The sequence below is a fragment of the Empidonax traillii genome, unplaced genomic scaffold, assembly GCF_003031625.1.
Source record: "Empidonax traillii isolate 1590-97213 ecotype Southwest subspecies unplaced genomic scaffold, ASM303162v1 scaffold43:size1863611, whole genome shotgun sequence".
Lineage (NCBI taxonomy): Eukaryota > Metazoa > Chordata > Aves > Passeriformes > Tyrannidae > Empidonax > Empidonax traillii.
The window spans coordinates 1067797-1095547 of record NW_020955236.1 but is presented as its reverse complement, the minus strand read 5'-3'; the positions used below and the strand labels follow the sequence as shown (position 1 = coordinate 1095547).

General features: G+C 44.3%; 2 protein-coding genes across 4 annotated transcripts in view; one reads left to right on the top strand and one right to left on the bottom strand.

Moving 5' to 3' along the window:
* ATP2A2 (ATPase sarcoplasmic/endoplasmic reticulum Ca2+ transporting 2) overlaps positions 1 to 19020 on the top strand; it is a 45443-nt gene extending 26423 nt beyond the window's left edge. Inside the window, exons 8-21 of one of the 3 annotated variants that reach the window (XR_003570631.1) lie at positions 90 to 554; positions 2903 to 2991; positions 5901 to 6003; positions 6514 to 6645; positions 6735 to 6857; positions 7026 to 7244; positions 8017 to 8352; positions 8609 to 8829; positions 9849 to 10051; positions 10223 to 10308; positions 10706 to 10839; positions 11824 to 11941; positions 12469 to 14095; positions 17926 to 19020. Coding sequence is in view for 2 of the 3 variants with exons in the window: in XM_027878556.1 (XP_027734357.1) it covers positions 90 to 554; positions 2903 to 2991; positions 5901 to 6003; positions 6514 to 6645; positions 6735 to 6857; positions 7026 to 7244; positions 8017 to 8352; positions 8609 to 8829; positions 9849 to 10051; positions 10223 to 10308; positions 10706 to 10839; positions 11824 to 11941; positions 12469 to 12738 (2499 nt within the window). In the remaining variant the exon portion in view is untranslated. Of the gene's footprint in view, positions 1 to 89; positions 555 to 2902; positions 2992 to 5900; positions 6004 to 6513; positions 6646 to 6734; positions 6858 to 7025; positions 7245 to 8016; positions 8353 to 8608; positions 8830 to 9848; positions 10052 to 10222; positions 10309 to 10705; positions 10840 to 11823; positions 11942 to 12468 lie in introns of all 3 variants that reach the window. The other 2 variants (XM_027878557.1, XM_027878556.1) reach the window with 2 other exon arrangements.
* Positions 19021 to 24229: 5209 nt separating this feature from the next.
* ANAPC7 (anaphase promoting complex subunit 7) overlaps positions 24230 to 27751 on the bottom strand; it is an 8929-nt gene continuing 5407 nt past the window's right edge. Inside the window, exons 7-10 of the mRNA XM_027878679.1 lie at positions 27531 to 27740; positions 26525 to 26749; positions 25944 to 26094; positions 24230 to 25070 (exon numbers count right to left, since the gene is read on the bottom strand). Of these exons, the coding sequence (XP_027734480.1) occupies positions 24881 to 25070; positions 25944 to 26094; positions 26525 to 26749; positions 27531 to 27740 (776 nt within the window). The 3' untranslated portion in view covers positions 24230 to 24880. The remainder of the gene's footprint in view (positions 25071 to 25943; positions 26095 to 26524; positions 26750 to 27530; positions 27741 to 27751) is intronic.

The following is a 27751-nucleotide window of genomic DNA, read 5'->3' as shown; positions in this document are numbered from 1 at the left end:
TGTTTTGTTTAAATTCAGAACAAACCCAAACACAAACCGTTTATAGGTTGTCTGCAAGGTTTCTATTCCCTCATCTTTCTCTGCCTCAGGGTACAAACATCGCTGCTGGCAAGGCCATGGGAGTGGTTATTGCGACAGGAGTGAACACCGAAATTGGGAAAATCCGTGATGAGATGGTGGCTACTGAGCAGGAGAGAACCCCCCTGCAGCAGAAGCTGGATGAGTTTGGGGAGCAGCTGTCCAAAGTCATCTCCCTCATCTGCATCGCCGTGTGGATAATAAACATCGGCCACTTCAACGACCCCGTGCACGGCGGCTCTTGGATCCGAGGGGCCATCTATTACTTCAAAATCGCCGTCGCTCTTGCCGTGGCTGCTATTCCCGAGGGTCTCCCTGCTGTCATCACCACCTGCCTGGCCCTGGGAACTCGCAGGATGGCCAAGAAGAATGCCATTGTCAGGAGTCTGCCTTCTGTGGAAACCTTGGGCTGCACCTCCGTCATTTGTTCTGACAAGACTGGTACTCTGACCACGAACCAGATGTCAGTGTGCAGGGTATGTTCTTCCAGTTCTGCTCTTCTCCTCAGCCACTCCGTTTGAATAGTCAGCATTGCTGGAATTCCTCTGATCCTGAGTCTTTGGGTTCTCATCTCATCAAAATCCTGCTTTATTTTCCTAAGATAAGCTTCCACTTTTAATTCAGTTTTCCACTGTGCAGTCTTGAAGGGCTTTTATCTCTTCCCTTATTTAGTCATGGCCAGAAATAGCTCTGGATGGAAGAGAAAGTTGTCTGCAAGCAGCTTTCCATTGACTGTTCTGTGAGCTTTTCACGTTATTGGTGATTTTTTGGTGGGATTTGTGCCCTGTTTCAGAAAGTTACACTCTGGAACAGGATGTGTGTAAGTGTTAAACACTTACCTATTTAATTGAGAAAGATAGCCACAGGTGGAGAAACTTAGTATGAGAAAAGTAGATTTACTGCAGTAGCTTTGATAGTCAAAGGTGTTTTCACTGCTGAGTGGCTCCACCTTTATTTGGCTATCTTATCTCCAGTAGCTCTTACTGCTCTGATGGAGATCACTGTGGTGTGCTCAGTGTGCAGCACTGTCTGACTAATCTGGCAGCTTGGAGGTGCAGTTGGCCCTGCCGGCATTGCCAGGGTCATCTTCAGTTTTTGGTGTATTTTTAGGTGAGCATGAGTTCTGTGCCCCTCCTCCTTTCCCCCCAATGTTCTTTTAGTGTTGGTTATTTTGGGACTTTTACAGCTAGTCCCTTATCATAATGCCTGTTCAGTTGCCAGTTGGTGCTTCTGTGCAGGGATTTTATGGAGAAAACACCGAGTTCTTGTGTCTGGTGACTGTAGAAGTTCAGTGGCTCAGCAGCTCCGACACCAAATGTTCAGAGTCTCCTTACATTGGCTTAGAATTCCAAATGTGTGAGTGGTGAGCACTGCACACCAGTGGCCGAAGTTTGTAAGCCCTAGGCACTTTATTCTCATGTGATTGATGGCTTTTTCTTCCTAATTGGTGGGTGACTTGTTCTACTTCCTTAAGTATCGTAGTATTTATACCTAAGAGACACAAAGCAGCTGCTCATCAGTATTCCAGAGGAGGTTACTTGCAGTAGAGTTGCATAACTGCCCTAGTCTTTGCAGGGATTTTTTCATCATGCAGATGCCAAAAGCAGGAGGCTTCCTGGTTAACTCATCGTTTAAGTTATGTTTACTTAAAAACTCAAAATGCTCTACTCCTTATTTAGAGGTAAATGCTTTAGATCCTGTGCAGTACAACTTTCCTTGGTTCCTTGTTAACTTCTGGCAGCCGCAAAATGACATGAACTGCAAGATTCTGGTAGCAAAACTCTAATCTTTGAACAACTTTATTTTATTAGGCTGTATTTTGTGAGGATGCTCATGTAAAACATGGGGCAGCACGAGGAGGGGAGGGGGAGACATTGCTAAAATGTGATGTGACAAAACGACCTGTGCTAACCAGAGGATGAGAAGTTCCATTAAGATACACCCTCATTTAGTGAGAAATTATCTTTTCCACTGCCACTCCAGCAAGCCAGGAAGAGTGAGGCAGCTTCAGGCACTGTAGTTTTCATCTGTTTTTCATCATTTTTTTTGAGATGTGGCTCTGCCTGCAGCTCTCCCAGAAGGGAAACAGAGGGAAGAGTGAGGTGCAGGTCTCTCAGGGGTACAAGTGTATCCTGCAGGTTGGTGTCTGAGTTTGAAAATGTCATTTCACCGGTGCTAAGAGAGCACTGGGGCTGGCTGAATGGTTTAAACTACCAGTGCACCATGTGGTAAAGTGCCCTGTAACTAGAAAATCAGGACAGGAAACACTTTCATTTCAGCCTGGTGTTAGGGCACATTAGCCATAGTCTGGCTCTTGTCTAAATCCTCACCCCTTAGATCTCCCAGCTTCTCCTATTTGTAGATGTTTTTATTTTGACTTTGGCAGTAATTATCAGTTTCCAAGCTGTCCTGTGCTGCTTTTGACTGGAACTGCTGTTTCAAAGCAGAGAAATAGTTCTTGATTCATATTCCATGAGAATTAATCCGCAGGACTGAAGCTTAGGAAGAGCTTGGGTATAGTCAGGATTGTCAAGTGGTGTGTGAGGAGTCTCCACAGCTGAAGTGCACCTAAGTTTGTGTTTTTCAGCTCTGCTGTCCTTGTGTCTCAAGTTTTCAAAGCAGAAGGGCTGTTTTCTGTACTTTGTGGCTTCAGAATATGGAGCTGTTCAAACATGAGGGGATCGAAGTGCAGAGTATCAGATTTTGACTGCTTTGTTTATTCAACCTAAACTTGCCTCTTGGACCTCCTTGCTCTAGGCCTGTTTAAATCTCTTGCATTAATTATTGTTCAAAGATAGTAACAATTCTAACCCTCTCATTTCAGATGTTTATCCTGGACAGAGTGGAAGGAGACAGCTGTTCCCTGAACGAATTTACTGTCACTGGTTCAACATATGCTCCCATGGGAGAAGTGTAAGTGTTCTGTGGAAGTTAAATATTTGTCTGTTTATGCATTAACTATTACTTTAGTCCTGAAAAGTGATGCATATGATACTCAATAGTGATTGTTAATAAATGAAAGGTCAGCCAGTGAATGCACACTGAAGGGCTGGGAGAAAAGTAATTAACAGGAAAACAAAGTTAAATTCTAGAGTAAACCTTCATAAAACTTGCCTAATACAACCTCCAGTATTGCAGTGGCCCTTTGATAATCTAAAAATGAATTAGGGGTAGAGAGGATTTATTGTACTGAAATCTTACTGGGCTGAGATTGTCTATCCCTGTGCTTCAAAATGAGGTTTACTTTTTTATTTAAAAACTGGATCAATCTGAAGAGGTGAGGCTTTGCTAATCTGTGAACTCAGTGTTTCTAATTGCTCTGCCTTGGAGAAAGGTGGAAGTTGTTTTTTCTAAGATATCTTCTGAATGCATTGGAGTTAATTCTTAAATTTACTGTAAATTCCTCAGTGGTTTATTGGTGCATCCCTACTTGACAAGATGTGTGTGTTTGTCTCAGCCTTTGGTATTTGAGCTGGTGCTAAACCCAGTCCCTTAGGAAAGGAATGAGGTTTGGTTTACTTTATCAGTTGCAAGTCTCTGCTAGTGAGGTAGATGGTTCATCCTGACAACTTCAGGAATTTTTAGGGCTCTGCTTCTCGACTGGGTTGTCACAGCTCCTTTTGCTTGGTCAGTCTTTGATGTGTTTTGCATCTTATCACTTCAGGTTTACTTGCAGAAGAGAATTTCACTTGAGTTCTTGTAAACATCTCAGCCTTGTGCAGTTTCACTGTTTGCCTCCTGCCATCTCACCCATCTCAATAGTGATTATCTGTTTAATTTCCATGGCACTTAAAAGCCTGGTGTTCTCTGCAGCTGGGACTCTTTAATTCCCCAATTCTCTTTTTTGTTTCAAAGCTAATTGCTGTCAAAAGCTTGTGCTTTCATTTCAGGCAAGGTGACACTCTAGACCTTGCAGACACTGTTGAGCTCTAGCTGGTCTCACAAGAGCTCTAGATAAACAAAATAATAAAATATAGTGTGGTGGCAGATGTTGAGGATAATGAGACAGACATCAGTATATGTTAATGTTCTGGTTTTACTTGCTGGAGCCGGGGAGATGTGAACAAGTGTGTTAAACACGCTACATTCACCTACAAAAAGGGTTCTGTGAGAGGGAAATTGCCTCAGAGAGGCTGTCAGAGGAGAAACAGCTGAACTCTCGAACCTTTAGGGCTTATTTCTTTCTGCCTTTATGGACAGCTTTTAAATCAGGGGCTCTGTAGGGATTTTAAGTGACTGACTTCACCTTGGATTACAAACTGTCACCAGAAATGATGTTTGAGGGGGTTAAGAGGCACTTGTTCCACTGCACTGCCCCAGAGCAGGACCTGCTCCAGATATGCACCATTTCTGACACGTGGTACTTTGTACTTCGGGCACTGTTGTTTTCCACAGCCTGTTCTCTCTCATAACCACTAAAGTGGTTTTTGCACTAAATCAGTAATTTTTCATTAACTCTTCAAATATTTGATATTTATAATTCTCCTCTGAGGTGCATATAAAATAACAAATATATCGTAGAGAAAACTCCAAATTTCACGCTGATTTATTTCCCAGGGATGTTGGAGGTTGTCAGGCAGTTTGAAGTAGTTTTGCCATGTCTCAGCACGTGCTTACTGCAAACTGAGAGCACAAAATTTACAGTAATTAAGAACTGCAGCGAAAGCTGGCAGAGATTGCATTTGACCTTCAAATGGGTTCATCTTTAGCTAATTGAAAAGCCTGAAGCTGGAAGGAAAAAAAACCCTTCCTTCACCCAGAACTGATCCCAGCACCTCAGACTCTGCCTTTGCCATTCTTCAGAAATTGTTAATAAGGAACAACTTGTTGATAAAACCCCCACCCTGGTATAACAAGTGATGGATGTTCCAGTATGTTCTTCAAGTTCAGAACAGGTGAAAACAGGAAGTTTTAGCTGGGATAGGCGAGATGACAACCCAAGAGCTGCTGAGAAGGTTAAAGAGTTGACACTTCAAAGCCGCTGTTGAATTCTATACAAAACGAAATTGCTGAACCCAAATTTGTTTTCTTAAGATCCGTTTTGTTCACGTGCTTTGTTACACAACACTGGAATTTGTTTGCAACATCACAAGTGAACAAAAGGTTACATAATGGGACATGTCATAGTCTGTGTTGTGGATTCTTATGGAGTAGTGATCCACATCTTTCCACCATCAGGCCTTTTATTTCCCTCCCGGAGAGCTTTAATAAAAGATGTTATATATTTAGTTCTGTCATGCTGGTTTTGGTAGGGGGAAAATAACAGTATTGAACACTGGCTTGGTTCTTTTATGCTCGCTGTAGAAGTATGGTAGTGCTCCAGAAAAGGAATTAATTTATTAACTGTTTCCAAATGAGAGAGCAAAGCAGTTATTTCTTTTTTGTACCTTCCTTCTCTCTTAAGACCTGAGGTATTGATCTCTGAGTGTGTCTTACTGCTAGGAAGGTGTTTCTGTTCTAGTGGAATTTGTGTTGTGAGGTGACTTGGCTTTTCACTGGTTTAGGAGGTTCACATATAGTACAGATTGATTTTTAAGAAATTAGAAGAGGTGAGATCTGCTTTTTAGACCTGCCCAGTGCATGCACTGCAGTAAATCTGCAGAATATGTAGTAGGAAGACAGTTAAACGCCTAAGGAATCCAACAATATCCTTCTCCTTCCTGGGACTCCCCTCCAAGCCCTGCACACACTCTGATCCTGCTTTCCTTTGCCTCCTCACTGAGCTCCTTCCCACATTGCTGTGTGACTGTCACTGGAGGAAAAGGTGAGATGCTCATGCTAAATAACTAACTTGGTTCTCCCCCTTTTCTCCCTCTGGAAAGGCACAAAGATGACAAACTCATTAAATGTAGTCAGTATGACGGACTTGTGGAACTTGCAACGATCTGTGCACTCTGCAATGATTCCTCTTTGGATTACAATGAGGTAAGAACATACCCTGGAACACAGGAGAGCAAGAACAGGGATAAATGGTTTGTTCTCATCTGTGTAGTGCTTTTCCATGGTAAATCCCCTTCTAATCAAGGCGGGGGAGAGTATTTAGGTCCTCTGAAGTATTAATTCTGAGAACTACTTGTTTGTTGAATACTGAGAAAAGTAAATGCAGCAGCAAGTGTAATCTGTAATTTGGAGATCTCCTGCTGCTTTCTGGCTTTGCCTCTCTGCCTTAGGGTTGCTACATCTCATAATGGCTTAAATGCTTGATGAAAAGTACTGACATCTTTCTCTGCTGCTCTTGAGAGCAAAGGCTTCAAATTCCTACAAATCATACTCTTCAGAGCTGCTCTTTAAAAATAGTTCTGCTTGTTTCATAAGCCACAATAAATCTTGTTAAGCCCCCCTTTTTTTTTTTTCCCATTGTGAAACTTGAACTTCTGTCTCTGGTGGGTTCCAGGTGAGGTTTAAACTCCTGTGTTTGCTTTGTGTTGACTAAAGGCTAAGGGAGTTTATGAGAAGGTTGGTGAAGCCACAGAAACAGCGCTTACCTGCCTGGTGGAGAAGATGAATGTGTTTGACACAGACCTGAAAGGACTTTCCAGAATCGAACGTGCCAACGCGTGTAACTCGGTGAGTGCTCCGTGATGGTTTTGGGACAGAGATCCATAGTGTGTATTATCTACATGCATTTTTATGCTGTTGCCTTCTTTTTTTTTAAGGTGATAAAACAACTCATGAAGAAGGAATTCACTCTGGAATTCTCAAGAGACAGAAAGTCCATGTCTGTCTACTGCACGCCCAACAAACCGAGCCGCACGTCCATGAGCAAGATGTTTGTGAAGGTCAGTTCCTCACCTGAGCAGCTGGAGCTGTGGGATGGCTGCAAAGCAGCACAACACTTAAAAATTATGGTGCAACGAACTGCAGCTTGAAGATGGAGGAAGGACTTTGTAATTTAAGCAAGCAAGGGTTTTATTAAGCTAAATCACTTTTTTGTTATGCCTCTGCAGGGTGCTCCTGAAGGTGTGATTGACAGGTGTACACATGTCCGTGTTGGAAATGCTAAAATACCATTAACCCCTGGAATTAAGCAGAAGATCATGTCTGTCATTAGGGAATGGGGGACTGGTAGAGATACATTGCGTTGCTTGGCTCTGGCAACCCACGACAATCCTCCCAAGAAAGAGGAGATGAATCTGGAGGACTCCTCAAATTTCATTAACTATGAGGTAAGATTGGTGGCACTTCTCCTTCTCCCAAACCGGAAAATGGAACTCCTTATGTCTGGTTATTTCTTGAGGAAGTTACATCTGAGAACTTTCTGGCTATTTTTGGTGTCAGACACAATAGTTACCCACTGTTGTGTGTGGAGGGAATGTTTAGTGTAAGAAGAGACTTTGTGTTTTAGAAGAAACTGTTGGTGGCTGGCAGAAGTTACAAAGCCAGCTGCAGGATCCAGTCCTCAGGATCATAACTCCTTCAACTGTTCTCAGAGACTGACTCTGAAAAATATTCCCAAAACGGCATTGTGGTTTCAGCCTTGGTGGTTTTCAGTTTGGCATTGCCCAACTGCAAGAGCTCTTTGGGGATTTTGTGCTGGAACATACCTGCCATTGTATGCAACGTGCTGTCAGCTGCAGGGGCTCAGTCCATGATTATCATCTTTGCTGCTCTGTAACTTTCCAGTGAAATCTGTATCTGGTATTTGGAGGGAGGGAAATAACAGTTGCATGAGAGCTTTTGGCTTGTGCTCTGCGCTCCTGGCACTGATAACCAAAATGAAAGGCTCGATGCTTGCAGGTTGAATTTGTAAAGCTGGCAAGTAGAGCGTGTTTTAGCCAAGAAAATTTGAAGCAAAATCTGTTCGGAAAGGTAGGACAAGGAGTACAAACAGATACCACTACACTGAGAGAGATGTAACGTGCAAGCAAAAGGCTTTCACTGCTGTTAGGTGAGGAATCCACAGGATCTTGCCCTGACACTTGCTGTGTCTCATTCCAGACCAACTTGACCTTTGTGGGCTGTGTGGGAATGTTGGATCCCCCGAGGATTGAAGTAGCTTCATCCATCAAGCTGTGCAGACAGGCTGGCATCAGGGTCATCATGATCACCGGGGACAACAAGGGCACGGCCGTGGCCATTTGCCGCCGCATCGGGATCTTCGTGGAGGACGAGGACGTTTCCACCAAGGCCTTCACAGGCCGGGAGTTTGATGAGCTCTCCCTCGCTGCCCAGAGGGACGCCTGTCACCACGCCCGCTGCTTTGCTCGGGTGGAGCCTTCCCACAAATCCAAGATCGTGGAGTTCCTTCAGTCTTTCGATGAGATCACAGCCATGGTAAGCGATGGAGCCGCTCCTCGGTTTGAAAGGCAAGCACTGTGTTTAAACACTAATTAGGCCCTTTCAGACTAATGCCCCGTTCTGGAAAACACTTGTCTGCACATTTCCTTGAACTCCAAAGCCTCAGGATAGTTTTGCACTTAGTGATGTTTAAGGATCCAAACCCACGCCCAGCATTTCCTTTCTGGCCCTGTACATAAATCCCCACCATATTTATTTAATGTTTTGTTTCAACTCTGAATTCTCGTTTTAGACTGGTGATGGTGTCAATGATGCCCCTGCACTGAAGAAGGCAGAAATTGGAATTGCTATGGGTTCTGGCACTGCAGTGGCTAAAACTGCCTCTGAAATGGTTTTAGCAGATGACAATTTCTCCACGATCGTCGCTGCTGTGGAAGAAGGACGTGCCATTTATAACAACATGAAACAGTTCATCCGGTACCTGATCTCCTCCAACGTTGGGGAGGTTGTTTGGTAGGTTTAAGTCTCTTTTTTCTTTGAACTGGAGTAGTGATGGTGGAGACTTCTGCTGGTTATTTACTTCAGTATTTCTCAGGAAAACCAGAGGAACAGGTTCTGCAGGTAATCGATCATTGTGGGCGTTGTATGTCGGCCTGGTCTTTAGTGAAGAATTGTAGCTGGCCCCAGAAGCTGCACATTGTGTTGTTACACAGAATATTGTAGCTCAGTAGGTAATACTTTCCAATTATTTCTATGATTGGAATAATTCTCTAGAATGGGAAACAAAAACCTTAATCAAATATTACAAGATCTGGAGTTTCAGGTAACTTGAGTCACAGGCTTAGCTTAGATGTTTGTTTAACCTCAGGTTCCAGGAACGTGTCTTGTGTTCCTCTGTGAGGAGCAGTGGTGACCCAGCACCACAGGATGCATTTCTGGTAGCTGAGTCTCAATATTGATCTCCTCACAGCCCTCACTTCAAAGCAGACTTTCTCCCAGAGTGGGATAAAACACAGCAATTGTCTTGCTTTGTTTCTTGTCAACTTTAAAGCCGTCCTTCGTACGGCTCTTGCTGCAGCCCCTGTTTCTGTTCTATTTATTCCCCCAGCCTTGGAGCCATGAAAGCTACATGCTCATTAAACTTCTGCAGGGAGCAGCAGTGATCTAGGGAAATGCAGCTTAGTCATTCGAGCTAAAATGTCTTTTAGAAAGTGGCTTGCAAGCCTTTATCCATATGTGTGTGTATATATATATTTACCTCTACAGACAAGTGGAGAAAAACAAGCCTAAAGCAAAACCTTCAATTTTTGAAGTTACCAAAAGAAGACAATGCTTCAAAGCTTACATGCTTTAGTGGTTAGAAGTGTTTGCTCTTGGACATGGTTTTAGTTTTCTGATTTTGAATACTCAGCTTGTGATCTGAAGTGAAGAGAGCTCTGTGTGAAAGAACAGAAGCGATGCTGCAGGCTTAGGCTTAAACCTTAAAGGACTGATTACATGAATAAACTTGTAACCGGTGGGTTTCTTTATAGCATCTTCTTGACTGCTGCCCTGGGTTTTCCTGAAGCTCTGATCCCTGTCCAGCTGCTGTGGGTAAACCTTGTGACTGATGGTCTCCCTGCCACCGCTCTGGGCTTTAACCCTCCCGACCTGGACATCATGAACAAGCCCCCCCGCAACCCCAAAGAGCCCCTGATCAGTGGGTGGCTCTTCTTCCGTTACCTGGCTATTGGATGTGAGTACTAATGGCTTTTTTTTTCTCTTAAATAAACTCTAAGACAGGAATTAAAACTCATTTTTTTTCTCCAGTGCTGGAAGCCTTGAGGTAGAAGTTCAAGTGTGGCAAGTGAGGTCTTGTTTTGCGTACAGTTCACAGCGCTGAGAAAAGCACTTTGTTTTCTTCCAGGCTATGTTGGTGCTGCCACAGTGGGTGCTGCTGCTTGGTGGTTTATTGCTGCTGATGGTGGTCCAAGAGTTTCCTTTTACCAACTGGTATTTACTCAGTTTAATATCCTTGGGGGGAGAGGGGAGGTACCTGCTGCTTTCATGCTTGAAATGACTGTAGAAAACTGGTAGATTGCAGGAATTCATATAACTGAACATTTGCAGACTTGTTAGTGTAAAATTTGATCATGATTAATTAGTCTTAACTGTAAAGCTCAGGGGTGGGATACCTGAGCCTCTAACAATTTGAAGGGTTAAATTGTTGTCTTGTAAGTAAAAGCCTAAAGGGGATTTTTTGAAAGTGGGCAAAAGTTTATAAGCACTGGGTTTGAGAGTCACAGTAGAAACTTCTCTATGATATTCACTGCTTTTTTGCCTAATTGCCTATTTTACAATTTCCCAAGTTAACAAGCTGTGGAAGTGAGCTCACATTGTTCTGTTGCAGAGCCATTTTCTGCAGTGCAAAGAGGACAATCCGGATTTCTTCGGGGTGGACTGCGTGGTTTTCGAGTCCCCGTATCCGATGACAATGGCTCTGTCTGTGCTCGTCACCATAGAGATGTGCAATGCTCTCAACAGGTTCGTGTGTCTGGGCAGGAAGGCAGAGTCTCTGCTTAACTCATCCCAAATCCTGCTTTTTTTGTGCCATTTCATTCTTGGTGGACAGCTCAGCTAACAAAGAATGAGTCACGTTTCCTTTCTCAGCCCTGGTAGTGCAAACAAAATGACTCTGAGATAACATTTGAGATCTCTTATCGTAAGGTATATTTTTAAGGCTGCCAATTCACTCTGGTATTTTACTAAGCACAAGCAACTGAAATATTTTCCATTATTTTTAATCTAAGCTTAATCAATCAGATTATCCCCTCCTATGTTGGTATAAAGTGATATCAAGGAGAACTAAAATAAGAATGCTGAAGATATGGAAAATAGTTTTTCCTGCCCTAAGGGAGTGTGGGTTTAGCCAATTAATATTAGATTATAAATGGAAACCACTAAATAGCACAATGTCAAGGGTATTTTTCTTCAAATAGCTTAGAGGTCAGTTAATTTAAAAACAAATAAACTTCAAATACAAGTGTACTGGGGTAGTCCTACATAGTAAGGTGCTGCTCTACATCCAGTGCTCTGGATCTCAGCCTCTTCTGCCTCAATGCAGGTGGAATCAAGAGCAGGATTAAAGAAGGTGCCAATACTTGACCCTCTGTCAGTCTCTCAGTGAACTTCAGAAGAACTGGGTGGACTGAGGTGGATTCTGTCTTATGCTGCCATGTCCATCCTTCCCTTGCCCTTCCCACAGGGAGGATTTTGTGAAAAGAATGGACCAGATCAGGAATGAGCAGAACATAAAAGAGCTTTCAGGATTAAATGTGAGGCTGACTGACTGCTTCTCTAAGCTGACTTTCAGGGTAGTTTAAAGTTGCAACATGCATATAAACCCTCTCCTGGGACCTTCCCTCCTTGGGATCCCTGTGCCTTGCTGTGCTGTCTGGATGGTGTTGTGGTTCATGGAGCTTCCTGTCGGTGTTACTTACACACACACGTCCCATGTTCCTCTTGCAGCCTGTCAGAAAACCAGTCCCTGATGAGGATGCCCCCGTGGGAGAACATCTGGCTGGTGGGAGCCATTTGCTTGTCCATGTCCCTCCACTTCCTTATCCTTTATGTGGAACCACTGCCAGTAAGTGCCCGTGTCTCACACCCACCTTGGAGATAGAGCACAAACCCATGTGGGGCTGGAGGGGGAGCAGGGATTCTCCTGGAATATTGTGGCAGCTTTGGTCTCTGCAATGTAAGGAAGATATTAAGGCATTAGGGAGTGTCCAGAGGAGGGCAGTGAAGATGGGGAAGGGCCTTGAGGGGCGGTATGAGGAGCGGCTGAGGGCACTTGGTGTGTTCAGCTGGAGACTGAGGGGAAGAGGAGGGGCAGGCACTGAGCTCTGCTCTGTGGGGACCAGGGACAGGACCCAGGGAATGGCCTGGAGTTGTGTCAGGACAGATTCAGGTTGGATGTTAGAAAAAGGTTCTTCCCCCAGACAGCCCCAAGGCTGCCAGGGCTCGGGGAGCATTTGGATGATCCTCTGGGGCACAGGGTGTGACTCTTGGGGATGGGCCTGTGCAGGGCTGAGGGTTGGACTTGCTGATCCTTGTGGGTCCCTTCCAACTGGGCACATCCTGGGGTTCCGTAACACTCGGCTTTTCTTTCAGATTATCTTCCAGATCACGCCGTTGAATGTGACTCAGTGGCTGATGGTGTTGAAAATCTCCCTCCCTGTCATTCTGCTGGATGAAACACTTAAATATGTGGCCCGTAACTACCTGGAACCTGGTAAAGATAGTGTGAGGCCTGCCACCAAACCCTGTGCTCTGTCAGCATGCACCGAAGGAGTTTCCTGGCCGTTTGTGTTCATTACTATGCCCTTGGTTATCTGGCTTTACAGCACAGACACTAACTTTAGTGATATGTTCTGGTCTTGACTGACACGGTGACGAGTTTTACATTCAAAGGAGAAAAAAAAAAAAAAAAGAGTTTAACTTAATTTTTTTATTGTTTAGAGCAACTGTCTATTTCTGCTGAATTTTCACATGAACATATTTGCCGGTGATGGAGGTTTCATAATCTAGATTTTTTGGTTGTTTTTTTTTTTCTTTTTTCTTTTTCTGACTTCAGTGGGGGCAATATATTCCTCTTTTATACACAGTTAAAGTGTCCATTGACATGTACAGAGAACTAACACTATTTTATGCAAATATTTTTTTGTAGATGAAAAGCATGTACAGTGTTCTGTTCAATAGTCTTATTCATCATGTAAAAAAAAAAAAAAAAAAAAAAAGAGAAGTAAATTTGTTTTGAGCCAGCGGACACTATCAGACTAAATTGGCAGCAGATTTTAGGGAATGAATGTGTGTTGTCTAAAACTAAAAAAGCATGTAACTGTTTGTCTTCTGCATGATCATCCAAACTTAATTTGTCATGAAGTCAGGTTTGATTCACGAGCAGAACTTTCTGCACTGGGTAGAGGGTCCTGCTCCCTCCGTCAGGATTCCTTCTCGGTTCCCCTCTTCCCTCACTCTTGGTTCTTGACTGGCCTTGTTTACACCAGTTTCTGTATGAGGTAATGCCTAATCTTGCTCGTGCAGAAAATGCCATTCCAGGTGCAGCCTGCTGGGGTTCTTCCATACTCTCGACACACATAGGGTTGTTTGTTTTTTTGTTTTTTTGTTTTTTTTAAGATTATTTATTTTGTCTATTGTATTTTATTGTAACAAGACCTTATTTTGCCAGTGTTGCCCGTTTTGCAGGGACAGGGAGGGCTACTTCTGTCTCCTTTAAAGCCTTTTTAACAAACACAATCTCTATGAATTCAAAAGAGGGTTTAACTTGGGGTTTAATACTTTATTTACACATCAGAGCCTTTCTTTTTCTTTCTCTTTTTTTTGGTTTTTTTGTTTGTTTGTTTCCCCCCTTTAAGATCAACATTTGCAATGAGACCTGGAAAAATTACTTGCACTGCATAGGTAGAAATTAGATTTCCTACACTTAGGGCACTAATGCTCAGTTGTATCCATGGGGTTACTCTGCTGGCCTGTTGTAAGCCTGACTTGAAGTAACAAGCTCGTGTGTGTTTTTTGTAAAATCTGTAAATAGCACATGACCAAATTGAACATATTGTATAGAACTATTTTTATTTTGATGTGGCACTAACCACCTTCATTATTACGGTAAATGTTAAAGCATGTTTTCAAATTCAGTCCTGTATCAACAATGTGTAAGTCATTAACAGTCCTAACTGTGGTGTTTTTCTCCAATGCCTTCCAACTTTCATCGACTAAAGTGAGTATTTCTCTTCCATTTCACCCTGCCAGTGGTGACTTGCTGTAAAATAGCATTATGATGTATACATGTTGAAGAATAAATAGTAATTTCCTTCATTCCCATGCTGTGTTTTGTCAAACTCTGCTGTGCTACATTATTATCACCACTTTAGACTCTTGTTTTGTGGTCTGAAGCTCAAATTACCGATTCCAAAGGCAAAGCACTTGCTTTTGGTTTAGTGTATTTTAGGGTCTTGTTTTATAGCACCCGGGAGCCTTTGTGCCCCAAGGTCTTTACAGCTTTTGGTCTTAAGTTACAGATTTGTCTAATTTTATCTCAAACTTAAGACCCTGACAGCTGTGAACGTGAATGTTTAGTGTCCAAAACTCTCTGGTACTCGTGGTCAGGTACTGGTTTACTCCAAAGCTTTTCCCTGCTCTGAAGTAGGGGCTCCCACTCTCCCCTCATCCCTGGTACCTGCAGTGCTGCTCCTGGCTAAAGCAGCTCATTATTTGTGCAGTGGCCACCTGAGAAGGCAAAAAAACCCCAGTCTCGGCTTAGCAGGGCAGTCTCTGAAACCTGTCCTGGGGTCGTTGCCTGTAGAGCAGCAGGTGCTGTGTTATCTTGTGCTGGCTCAGTCTGAGGAACCAAATTCGGGCAGCTTTGAGATCCCTCCTGGAGGACCGGGACAGTTGCAGGCTGTTCCTGTTGGTGCCAGCTGGAATCCAGCGAGCACACATCATTCTCTTGGTTTAAGCTCTCAAATAGAGACTCTCCCCTCAGAACACTCAGGCTCCATCAGAAATTCCACTGCATCGCGAGTGCTCTGTTTACAGAGGCTTTGGCTTGTCTGGAGTCGATGCTGGGGTGGCTCAGAGGAGCTGACCTGATGATGTAGTAGGCGTGTTGCTGAACTGTGAGCATTTGAAATCCCCCTGAATGCCCTTTTTTAGCGTGGAAGAGCCAAACTAAGGTTTTGCATTCCACAAAACCACTGGCCTGCAGTGACCATTTGCTGTATCGATAACAAAAGAGCAGCGTGAGGCGTGACCCTGTGTCTTGAAATGGAAAAATAATAGTTCGTGTGATTTCAGGATTCCTTGAGATCAGAATATGTCCCAGTATGTTACTTGTTGGAAACAGATGCTAGCAAGTTAGTTCTTGTGTGCTCCCAACATCAATATATTCCAGGGCAGGAATGCCACTGAATCCTTGAGCACTGGTTATTCTTGAACCTCCAGAGCACCATGTTGATGGCCTTTCTAAAGCCACCATGAGTGATCCTGCTTCTTGTACAATCCTGTTCTTGTCTTTTATGCTAAATGATCCCACTATTCATCCCCTTTTTCCTTCTCTAAGAAGATGAAGGGAAAATGACTGTTGATAAGTAGAATTCAGTCTTCAGCACCTGTCTGTGTTGAAAATGAATCTTGCTGCTTTTGTCCTGGATTTCCATAGACATCTGAGAGCTTGCTCATGTCTTGGAGGCACTTGGGATAGGGCCTTGTGTTCCTCCAGTTTGCCCTAGAAGGCTGGATGAGTGGTGGGTAAATGGAGAAGGATCCATCCCTACAGGCTCTGGAGCTTACAGGAACAGTCAGCTCGTAAAGGTGCTCCTACAGAGCCCAAGCAATCTTCATCTACTCTGGTTTTCTTTTGTTTTCTCCCAGTCTTGTCCAGATTTCCCTGCAGAAATGGAACAATAGAGTTCCCCATGATCAGCAGGTGCAGGTCTAGGGCTCGGTGGCAGCTGTGCTGTGCTTTAGGACTTCTGTTTTCCAGGTGCTGTAAATCCCAGCCTTGTCTGGCCTGGATCGGCCAAATATTAAGACCCACCATGAGCTTCCTCCTGGGCAGCTCATCCTGCCTTGGAATCACAACCTTGTGTTCCTGGAGGGAGTGCTGTGGGTCTGGGCTCCACCCTGGGAGCTGAGCAGGCAGTGGGAGTTGCAGTAGGAGAGGAAAAGGCTGCTCTTCTGATGGCTCTTCTGCTGCAGAAAGGACAGAACTGCAGTGCAAGGTTTGGACTCACTGCAGGAAATGTGTTAACTCAAATGTTTACCTTAGTTGTATAGATCCTGTCATCCTTCAGCCTCAGCCCTTTCATCTGCAGAAGCCAGGAAGGGAGGACCTTTCAGAACAGGCTGACTTGCAACATCTTGAAATTCTCATTTCATTTCTTTGGTCCTAAATATTTCCTCTTCAGCCTCCCCAGGTTGAAATAGGGTAACTGGGGGTAGCAATAGGTAACTCCTATTTTCCTGTGTTCCTGAGAACACACAAACAGCAGCAGAAATAGCTCAAACTTCCCCAGGCTTGATCTCCCACTCCATTCCTAGAAATTAACTTCATATTTTTTTTTGTTTCTCTTTGCTCTCATCTCACCAAGCTTTGTCATCTCTGCTGTTTTCTGGATTCCTTGGTGCCCTCACACGTCGCTGCTTATTTTCTAGTGTGAGAGGGATGTGTAAGACCAGGATCAATCGTGTGATTGATGCTGCCTTATGCTGGGAACACCAGGAAGGATATTGGCTTGTGCTGGGAACCCAGTGGGGTTTGGAATGAGAGCAGCTCCTCCTGAATCCAGGGTTCTGTAGCAAGGAGGATGCTCAGGCAGCTGCAGCCCAACATTGGATATTTAGACAGGAGCTTTTGTCTTTGCAGTGCCTTGGGCTCCCTCTGCTTTCACGTAACGAATCCAAAGTGCTGTCCATGAGCTACACACCGAGCTGCTCCTTCTTGCTGCCATCCAAGCAATAAAAATAGTTCATACTTGGTTTCCCAAAACGTTGCTGCAAATAAATGAGGATGAAAGAGGCTGCAGAAAAACATACCCCAGTCTGTCCAAGTGCCCCAGGGCTCGTGTTTGCAGGGAGGCTGGCTGGGAGGTTAATGGTACGAAAATGAGATTTTAATCTGCTGATAGAATGCAGTACAGCAGTTCTGTTCAGAGAACACAGCTCCTGCCCACAGTTCCTGGTAAACAGCCTAAAGAGGGTTCAATTTGCTGAGATGAAGGGAGGTAAAACCGATACAGAGTCGTCTGTCTCTTGCACCTGTCTTGTTTTACTTTTTTGCACTTCTAACCATTAACTGTTTCCCTAATCTCTGCTAATTACATCCTTAATTGCATTAATATGCATTTTCAAATCTTAGCAGGAGAGCCCAAATTTTACAGTGTTGAAGCGGTGTTTGGAAGAGCTTCCCTGGAGTTGTAGGGCCCCAGAGCACCCCAGGCTCTCCCAGACACAGGGCTGACCTCGCTCTGTGGTGTGGGGGTGAAGGACAGCGGGAGCTGCAGGGCCTTGTACTCTCCCCTCGGCCTACACGTTAATCTGTGTAGTGTGATGACTTCTTCAAAGCTTTCCTACTGCTTCCCAGAACAAGCTGCCTGGAAAAGGGACATTGTTAGGTCACTTTGGGGACCAAACTTGGAATAATGCCTCGATTGGAGAAAAACACCCTTAAAATCTTCAGCTCCACCTGTGTAGGGTGAAACTTGAAAGTCAAAATTCCAGCTCAGCGAGACTTGTCTGGTGCCACTGATCAGGCAGAGAAAGGCCAAAGTTAATTAAATGACTTAATTATTTTTCACTGCAGTCCTTGGTAGGAAGTGCTGGCTCTGCTGGTGATCAAGGGAGCTCTGCTCAGAGGAGCTGAGCTTCAATCCAGAGGGTCTGGGCTTTAAGGACAAAGTAACCTGAGAGTGTCCCTTCAGCGACAGAGCAGCCAGTTACCAAACTTAACATTCTTTCTTCTGTCACTGTTGATCTTAGTCTTGCTTGTATAATGATAACTGAGCATTCATCCTTTCATTAACTGATGCCTTTTCTTTCTTTCCTTTTCAGCAATACTGGAGTAATCGCTTCCTAAACAATTTTGCAGAAATGTAAGGTTGTTTTGTTGCGTGCATGTGTTTTTAGCAACACATCTACCAAAACTTCTGCATGTATCGTGTAAAGATTCTTTGCTTTCCCTAAAAACAAAAACCTCATTGTGTTCTCTGTGGAAGAAATGTGTGGTACCATTAGGACTCCATGATACAGATGTACAAACGTGCAATGTAGATTTTCTCGAGGCGGAACTCTCTCCAGAGAAGGTTGGTTTCTGTGCTGCATGGAGAAGAGTTGGGTTTTCCTTGAACCAGAATCACGGAGCTGTCAGCCAATCTCCCATGTTTCCTGTATGTAAAATGCCGGTTTATATACAATGTACAATATCAGATAATGCATGCCTTGGGTTTGTAGATGGATCTCTCTGTATTGTATCATCCAAACATCCGACTCCAACAGCTTCTGTACAATGCTCTCCTATTTATAAATCCATGGAAACGATTACAGATGAATGTTAAACCGTTAAGCCTCCACTTCATAACTTTGGATTTTTTTTATCATCTGTGCAAATCAACCTCTTTTGCACTGTAATGTAACTTATTTAAATCTAAGGCAGTAAGACAGATGTTGGTGCAATACAAAATATCGTGATGCATTTATCTAAAAAAGCAACGACGACGTAGCCAGTTCCCACAGCTGCATGTGTGACCTTTAGAAGTTGTAAATAAGATCAATTGTCTATTGACATGCTGACAGTAAAAGGAGCATCACACCTTTAGTTTCATTTGTATCAGGTAAATAAATTTATTCTCCAATACATACTCGGCGTGGTATTTGATGCACTTTGTTTCCTGCAGGTCCGTGCTCTTATTTTAAATGCCAGGATGCCACTTTTTAGCACCACCACAATCTTCCCTCCTAGAACTATGCAGATGCAGCTGCTCCTCGGCAGTATTGACCTCCTCGCTGGTGTGATTTCCTCTGTCCAGGGGCTTGTGTGTGTGTTTAAGGGACACTGTCAAGTACTTTGATCACTCAGTTTTTTTAAAATGCTCCATTGTTTGTAAAATCCCTCTGAGAAACGTAAAATAAACAATTCTTTCCCAACTACATCTTTTATTTTATTTTTTTTTTTTTTGGTCCTTTTTTGCCCCTCCCCAGCCTAAAGTAGCTCCTGCTCCAAACCACACCACGAGCATCCTGCTGGGAGTGCTTGGCACTTGGGCTCACTCCCTTCCCCACACCAGGGGAGCTCACAGTGCAGGAGTTAGGCAAGGCTACAGCACCTCAAGGGGAAAAGCTGGCTTTTCCAAGTGTCCTGTGATGCTCTGCTCCAAGGTTTTGTTTGGAATAAGAGGCAACTTGAGGAATGTGTTTTAAATTAGGTGTAATGCCCCTCAGCCCCCAAGAGCCTTATCCCAATGAGGTGACATGTCTGAGACCCTTCAAGAGGTTTAAAAATACAGAGGTGGAATTCCATCGTCCAGCAGAACTCTGGGATGATGGAGGGTGTGTTAAGACATCGGGCTGAGCTGCTGTGGCTGCTTCCTACTATGGTAGTGTTGTGTGGGCAGGCTGAGCTCTGCTCTCAGCCCCGGGGCTGGGGCTGTCAGTGCCTGGTTCCACGCTCCTTACCTCCATCTCCTGCCCCGTTTCTCAGCCTGTGGAAATTCTTGTCCCCAGCACGGGGGTAAAGCTCAGGGAGATACAAAGTCATTATTCAGCGAGCAGCTCGAGCTGCTGTCACAGCGAGGCACATTCCAGCACCTCTGCGCTCAGACAGCGCCTCTCTGAGCAAACTGACACCAACTCACACCTGATCGTTAAATGTTTCCTTAAATGATGATGTGCAAGCTGAAGGCAGAGCGAGTCCCCCAAGTGACCCTGAGGCAGCACTCTGGAGTACAGCCATGTGAGCAGAACGTGATGCTCAGTGGGTTGCCAAGGTACTCGGTGCAAGAGTGTGTGGTAAGAGATGCTGAAATCAACAGCTTCATCTTCCCCCTCCTCCTCCTCCTCTCCCTGCAACCCCCGGCTCTAAAGCATCACATGGATGAGCCACTGACAGCAGAGAAAGGAAGCAGCTCCCCATAGATCACTTATGAGGCATTATGGGCACGTTACATCAAACTCTAAATACAGAGGGCAGGAAATAACCCCATTTTTACCTCGAGGTGAATTTGTGTGTGATTAGAGCCCACATCCGCCCCCAGCAGGGTGGGCGAGAAACGAGAGAAGCCTCAGGGAGAGGAGGTGGCAAATTTTCTTCCCCACTGAGCTAGGAAAAAGCCACAGGAAAATCCTGGGACTGTAAAAAACAGACCAGCAACCCCCCTCTGCTCAGTCTGCAGAGCTCTGAGCACCTGAAGAGGTCTTCTGAAATATTACATCCCAACAGTTTACCCACATGGAAGTGCCGAGAAGACTGCAGACATCAATTTAGGGGGGTCCAGGGATGTACCTGATCAGGGTAAGGCCCTGCCCTTTCATTGGAGACAGTGGGAACTGAACCTGTAAGAATAATTCCCTTAGAACTGAGTCTACAGGGGTGATGCCCTTCCTGCTCCTGGAGCGGCCGGCTGGGCAGACTCACTCTGAAAGACTAACAGCATCCAACCTTTCCCAAAACACAGCTGCTGATGCTCTGATCCCTAATCCTAATGGGATTAAGAGCTCCCTCACCAGCTGCATGGCAGTTTCAAGTCTTTGAAGTCTTCTCCAAGACGTTTCCAGCTGGGTAAAAGCCCTGCTGGCAGCATCCCATCAAGCCTCTTGGCTCCTCTTTTACCCCATGGAAAGGCTCTGCCCACTGGGCTGGCACTGGGACTGGACTGGGGTTAGGACTGGGCCTTACAGCTCCCCTCACCCCACAGCACCTTGGTGTCCTACCACAGAACCCAAGCTGTAAACCTCCCTGCACCTCTTTAAGGCCAGATGATGGATGTTCTTCCTGCCACGCTGTGAAGCCTCTGAATTAACTGCAGAAATGGTAAATCCCAGCACAAAAGGAGATCAAACCCACCTGTTTCCTCATCCCCCTTGTCAGGCAAGAGCAGCAGCAAAAGCAAAAACCAAAGCACAGCATAGGAAGGGTTAAATCCCTCTCCCAGAACCTCAAATATTTCCAGTGAGCTGGGTGGAGGGTCCTTAAAACTTCTCAGAGCCCAATATTCCCACCAGGAGAGCAAACACTTGACCTCGAGCTTTATCAAATTGGCTGAGTTTCAGTGTGACATTATCCTCTGCAGAACCCACACCCAGAGGTCAGTGGGAGCCACCTCCTGCTTCCTCACCTATTAAAAGCTCTCCTGGGGAGCTGAGGAAAGGTGACAGCCTGTCTCCACACCCTGTCCCTCCTCTTGGCACAGCCAGAATCCAGGAACTGCCCTGGCCAGAGAGAATTTGGGCTAATACAGGAATTACTGCTTTTTTTCAGAGTAATGCCAAACTTTCCCCGTGTTCGTCACACAGACACCAACATTCCTGACTGACAATCAATCCACACAAATCTCCCATCTCACTTTCACTATGGACCTCAGCAGAGAAACCAGAAAGTGAGGTTACACCACCTTCCCACTCCTACACTGTCCCCTCTGCACCCATCAAGCAGCTCCTCTCAGTCCCAGATCCCAATCCCAGCTTTACTGGCTTCCCAGCAGACACACACTTACCCCAGGAACCACATGGCCAGCAGCTTCCACAGAGCAGCCCACGGAAGTTGTGTAGCCACAGACTGCTGTTGCTGCCCTGCTGATGTCATCACACTTCACTTTACTGGAAAACTACTCCATGTTCCAAGAGGATGAAGCCAAGTCAGCAGCTTCAACCCATCACACCGAACTGCACATCAAGGAGTAACACAGCACAGCACACACTCAGTGCAAGGAAATAAAGCAGGAATAAAAAAATTGGAAGCACTTTTCGACAGTTAAACAGTTCAGGGAAAGAACTGGCATCGTAACAGCCTTTTCCAGCAAAGCACACACTGGAAAAGGCCCTTTTATGCTGCCAGATCAACCCAAGCTCTTGGATCAACTGCTAAAGTCTTAAGGAGCTCATTTCTGCCAACCCCTGAACTCCCCCAGCCTAGGAGTCCAGCTGGGAGATGCTCCAAGATCTGGAAATCAGAATTAGAAATACTGCTGGAATTTCAGGTGTTATCAGCACATGGCAGGATGAAGTGTGAGTAAATGCACTATTTAGGCAATTTCCAGCCACATCCTGAATTTGTGCTCCTTTTGGGCTCTGCTAAACTCAGCCCTTTAGCCCTTACCCCAGTCAGTGTATGGTTTGAAGGAAGTCGGTCCCTTTCCATCACTTCTTCTCTTTCCTACCACAAAACAGGAAAGAATTAAAACTTAAATTATATTTGTGACTTAAATTCAATGATCCCAAGCAAACTTGAGCACTCTGTCCTTACCCAGCTCCAGACTGGCACCTCAGGCATGCCAACACTGTACAGTCAGAGCTGGATGGCAACAGCTTTTTTACCTCACAAACTGTTTTTTTTTCACTTCCATTCCTGATTTGACAAAGCTTGAACTTCAGTTTTTGGCTTTGTGATCTTTTCTTCCAAGGTGCACAGCACGTGACTGGGGGAGGGAATGAGGTCAGCTGCTCATTAAGGGCTAATTGTTCTATTCCCTGAACTAGAACTGCACTGGATTGTACGAGATCTCTGCAAAACCAGAGATCACATTCTAAAATTAGAGTGCTAATGAAGGCTCATTAATAGGCGAGAACCCCTCCGGAATTCTGAAGTGAGTGCTAAATATATCTCTATCATCTCAAATGCACCTTGAAGTTCCTCAGTCCCTTACTGTACAACTCTTAGCAAAGATTACACACCAGCTATGTGAGCTCAACACATCAGATACTCACCCAGGTTTTATCAGCAGGATCTGATTTAATTTTCAGTCAGGGGCCAAGTTCTCGGAAAACCAAGGCAGCAAGGATCCAACTCTATTCTGAACAGCCATCTCAAGGTGTCCTAAGGTGTGCCTGGACTTGTTAAAGCTGCACCCAAACACACTCATCTTGATGTAGTTTTAGTTTCCTGCCTGTTCTAAGAGCACAGATTACCAGATATACCTAAGAACCCACCACAGACAACTCCATTTGCATCCACAGTAGAGGTCTGCAATACTAGAAAGCTGCAGATGAATCAGATGAATGTTGACTGAGAAAACAAAGCTTTTTTTTTTTTTTAAAAAAGATGCTTTGAATTTGCTTGTACATGTATTATTTCTGCCACGAGACATGTGATGAGCTGAAATCTCTTCACTGCATCCCACAGCAATTGTCCAAGGAAAGAACAGGACCAGGCCTCTCATCCACCAAAAAGCCATTAACAAAATGTTTGCCCTCCCTGAAATTTGGTGGATTTGCTCCATGGACGAGCAGGAGCAGTTCATGCCCATCCACCCCCCAGGACAGCTTTGCTGTTCTTCCCAAATCACCTTCAACCAACCACAGTTGAGTTTGATATTTTGGAAAGTTTGGAGCCCACGAAATTCCAGAGAGAACAGGCACCCAGCTGTTTTCTTTTTTCAGATGGATACACTATTAGACTCCTCCTTTGTTAGATGTGACATACCAAAAACATTTCCAAAACAGCCCATAATCTGCCTATTCCTTCTGTTTGCATTTTTGATACAATATCACAGAGGGATGATATTTTACCCTGATCTGCCTTAGAGGGAGAAGCTTCTTTTCCATCTCATGTATTTGTATCAAAGAGCCATTTTTCCTCCAACTGATACTCAAAACTATTTTTTAGCCTTCTAAAAAAAAGTCTGTGTGCTCCAGCATACCTGTGGCAACAGAATAAATACAAAAGGAATTAAACTGCCAATATAAAGATAAAAAAACCCCATGTTTTGGTAAAGACTAAGGCAATCAGAACAGTAAGAAAAATAAGTAATTCCTCCTCCCACATACCAAGCCCACAGAACTGCAACAGTTTCTAGATTACCCAAAGCAGCTCACCCTTGAAATGCTGAGGATTTGTACATGAAGTGACTTTGCTTCAGAAGGTGAGGGGAAAACACACGAATTCAAGTATTACCTGACAAAACCAGGAAGTACATAAACATGGAAAAACCAGGACAATATGGCTATTTGCATAATTTAACATTTCTCCAGCAATGCAAGGGAAGAGGGATGGATTCCTTTTATACCACTTTAAATGTCAGTGCTGTATACAGAATGTGAAGTGCTTTGAGTCACTGCTGTAAGAGCTTTTAGGAACATCCTGAAATAAAACTAAACTTCATTTTAAAATAAATGCTCATGTACAGACTTTAAAGTGATTACAGGGTTTAGTAAGGGCTGAGAAAATGACTTTAATTCTCCACCATTGGCTTAACTCTGTACACAGAGAAATCAGTCAGCTACAGAAAACATCCTGTAAGTCCAAGTTGCCTATTGTCCCAAACTTCTCCTGGACAGCACAGGTAATGCCCTGGAAAAAGACAAATTAATTCAGCAAACACAGCAGGAGAAAAGTGCTGCTTTCAGTCACATCCAAGCAACCACTCCAGATTTCAACAGGAGCACGAGCCCAAACAGGAGCACACAAACGAGAGTAAGAGCCTTCCCAGCAAGGGGTACAAACCCCTGTATTTACAACTCCAAGCACACTTAGCCCTAGACAGAATTCAGACATTGTTTTCATCCCAACAGGCTCATTACACACCTCAGACTCTGATGGTTTCAGTTTTAGCAGGAGTTTTTCAAAAGGAAAGTTGCAAATATAACTGTGGATGCAGTTAGTCCCTTATACTTAATAAATAAGAAGCATCAGGAATCTTCATGGTACGGAGATGTACAGGAGTATTAAATGGTTTCAGAGTCTATTAAAAAAAATAAGCAAACAAAAAAAGGTCCTTTGTTACTGCAAAAAAAATCATAGTTTCTGTTCTTGTAAGGAGAATGGCCCCAGTGCCAGAACAAGCAGCAGGTGAGACTTTTATTGCATCCCAAACCACTGTTCTTGATCTGCCCACTGAGCTGCTTCACTGTCACTGCCTTCCAAGTCCCCTTCTTCTCCACTTCCCTCCATGTCATCCACATCTTCTTCCTGGGTGGCATCTGTTGGGCTTTCCTCTTTTTCCATTTTCTGCAGTCCTTCCAGTGACTTCTGATCGTTTGGATCCAAACTGAAGGAAGGAAGAAAAAGAAAGCTTTGTCCTGAAACGTTTTTTCCCTTTATTTGTGGCCTTAGCGTAAAGAAGAGTAACAAACTCTCATCTTGCTGTCTGCACTTCCTGTTTAACTTCATCAAGCAGCTTATTTTAGTAGCTGATGCAACTTCCTCTAAGGCTGACTGTACCACTGAGTATTAAATCTCCATAAAAACCAGTTTTGATCCCCAAGAATGCACTTATCTAAACATCCCACTCTTCCAGAAAACTTAGTCACCTCTTCCAACAATACTAATTATAAAGTGGCAGCAAAGCAGTAAAAATTTAAATGACTCTGACTAAATATATTATATGCAAGCAAAAACCAGCTGACCCATTTAAGCTATACAAGTGTACAGTGGACATGATGTGCTGGATTTAAGGCACACTGGAGTTGTTGGAATCAAAGCATGGGAATATTTAGCATGGCAACATCCTAAAATAACATTTAGGTTATGTTAAGTTGAATCACACTATTTAAATTTACTGAATAGCTCATTTTTATATAGCACCTTCTGGTCCAAAGGAATGGATTTTAAGGTGCCTGACTACTAATTAATAACTATAAATAATTTCAGGCCTTAAATCTTTTGTTAGTTAAGGAATCACAAGCCTAGTGGCATGTCTGACATTAATGCAGTCCCTACATTGTGCACGTCTCAGATCAAAGCCTTAAGACCAACTAATTAATTAAGAGGATGTAATTTGCACGTTTTTGTTTGTTTTAAGGGAGAGTGATGCAAAGCCATCTCTGATTCTCATTCAAATCAATCAGTGGCTCAGCTCTTTACTTAGTCAAGCTGATTATTGGTTCCTAGAAATCTCCTGCAATCTCAGGGTGTGTTTTACCTCAGGGCAATGCTGTACTGGTCCATCGCTTCCTGGTACTCATTGACAGCCACCAGGAAGTCCCCCAGGATCCGGTGCAGCACACAGTCACTCTGATTGGCCAGTGCATTCCTCAGCAAAGCAATCCCATCTTCATACTTCTGCTCTCTACCTGTTCACAGGCAAAACTGCAGTTTTAATTAATAGCTGAGATAAATCTATGAAGTCAGAGTGTTCACAGAGCCATCACAACACCAGACTGTTTGTCCCTTCAGCGCTGTCAGCAAGGAGGGCAGCAGTGATCTACTTCTCGCAAGATTAACTCTAAACAATGGCTCTTTGTCGCAATACCTGCTACACTCACAATTACACCTGCTTTGAAGTCCAAACATTCTGCTTGCAAATGCTTTAAGTGCTGGTGCGATGCAGTATCACTTGCTGGATGCAATGAATCCCTGTGATTTTCCCTTCAGGACAGAACTGATAAACCCCTGGGCTGTAACACCACTGCTACATCCTTCACGTGGATAAGTCTGAAGAACCCCCTTCCACGTACAAGAGTTATCTCTAAACAAACCAACATGGGGAAAAAAGGCACTTACTAAGAAGTTCTGCTTTCTTTACCACAGCTTTAATGTAATCAGGTCTTTGTGTTAGTGCTTTGTCCAGCAAGGTTTTTGCTTTCTCCTGGGTGACAGGGTCCTCCAGACAGACAGTTGCCAGCAGGGTGAGCGTCTGTGCATTTGCTCCCAGGGTTTTGTACACGTTGTTTGCCATCACCATGGCTTCCCGGATGCTGTTGGATGCCAGGTAGCACTCGATGAGACCTGGTGACACCACGTGGAAACATTTCAGGTTCTGAGTCAGCTCTGCACTCACCTCCTCAGTTACTTGCCCAGCTGGCACTCCAGTAAAGAAACACAGCTGCAAGTGAGAAAGGGACTCTGTACATGTTAACATACCCATTCCACAGATAACTGATTTCACCACTTTTTATTTATAAGCAGGGACTGAAAAAAACCCCAAACGCTAAAGTACCTCTAATCTAACATTTCTGTTAATTGGATTTCTCCAATTCCAATACTGAGATATTAATACTTCACCTGGACTCTTCACAACTCACTGAAGCTGCTGCTGAGATCAACAAGATTTAAATATTTAAATACTTAAATAAATAGAAGAAAACAAAGCTCCCAGAAGAACTAACCATACAGTTCACATCATGACCCGGAACACCCAAGTCTGTTTATATCCAGTTTAAACAAAACAAAACAATAAGAAAACAACAAGAAAACCCCTTGGTGAAAATCATTCTTGCAAGCCCAAACATTCTCTAGTATCTCTCACAGACCTGGTAAATCCCCTTACTGTAACATCACTGTTACATGGATAAGTCTGGCATCTTTAGATCTTTAGATGTTCTGGAGAGATTCTACTCTCTAGATATTCCAGACATCCTCCAGCGTCTCTCATCTGAGCGCTCCTACAGATGCTGGGGTAAGAATAGCTGATGTACTAGAAAGCCAGGAGGAGGACAGACCTCCTGGCTGCTCCTCTGCCCTCCCCATCAGCAGGACCCCAGCCGACAGCCCCCAGCTCGGCACTGACCCTCGTAGCAGTCGAGCCGGCAGGGCGCCAGCCGGATGGCCTCTCGGAAGTGGATGATGGCCTCCTGCACCCGGCCCATGTTCCGCAGGGCCGCTCCTTTCAGGAGCAGGGCCTGGACGCTGTTGCTGTTCAGCTGGATGGCTTTGGCTCCCAGGTACAAGGCACGGGAGTAGCGTTTGCTGTAGAAACTGTGACACCTACAGAGAGACAAGAGGCAGTGT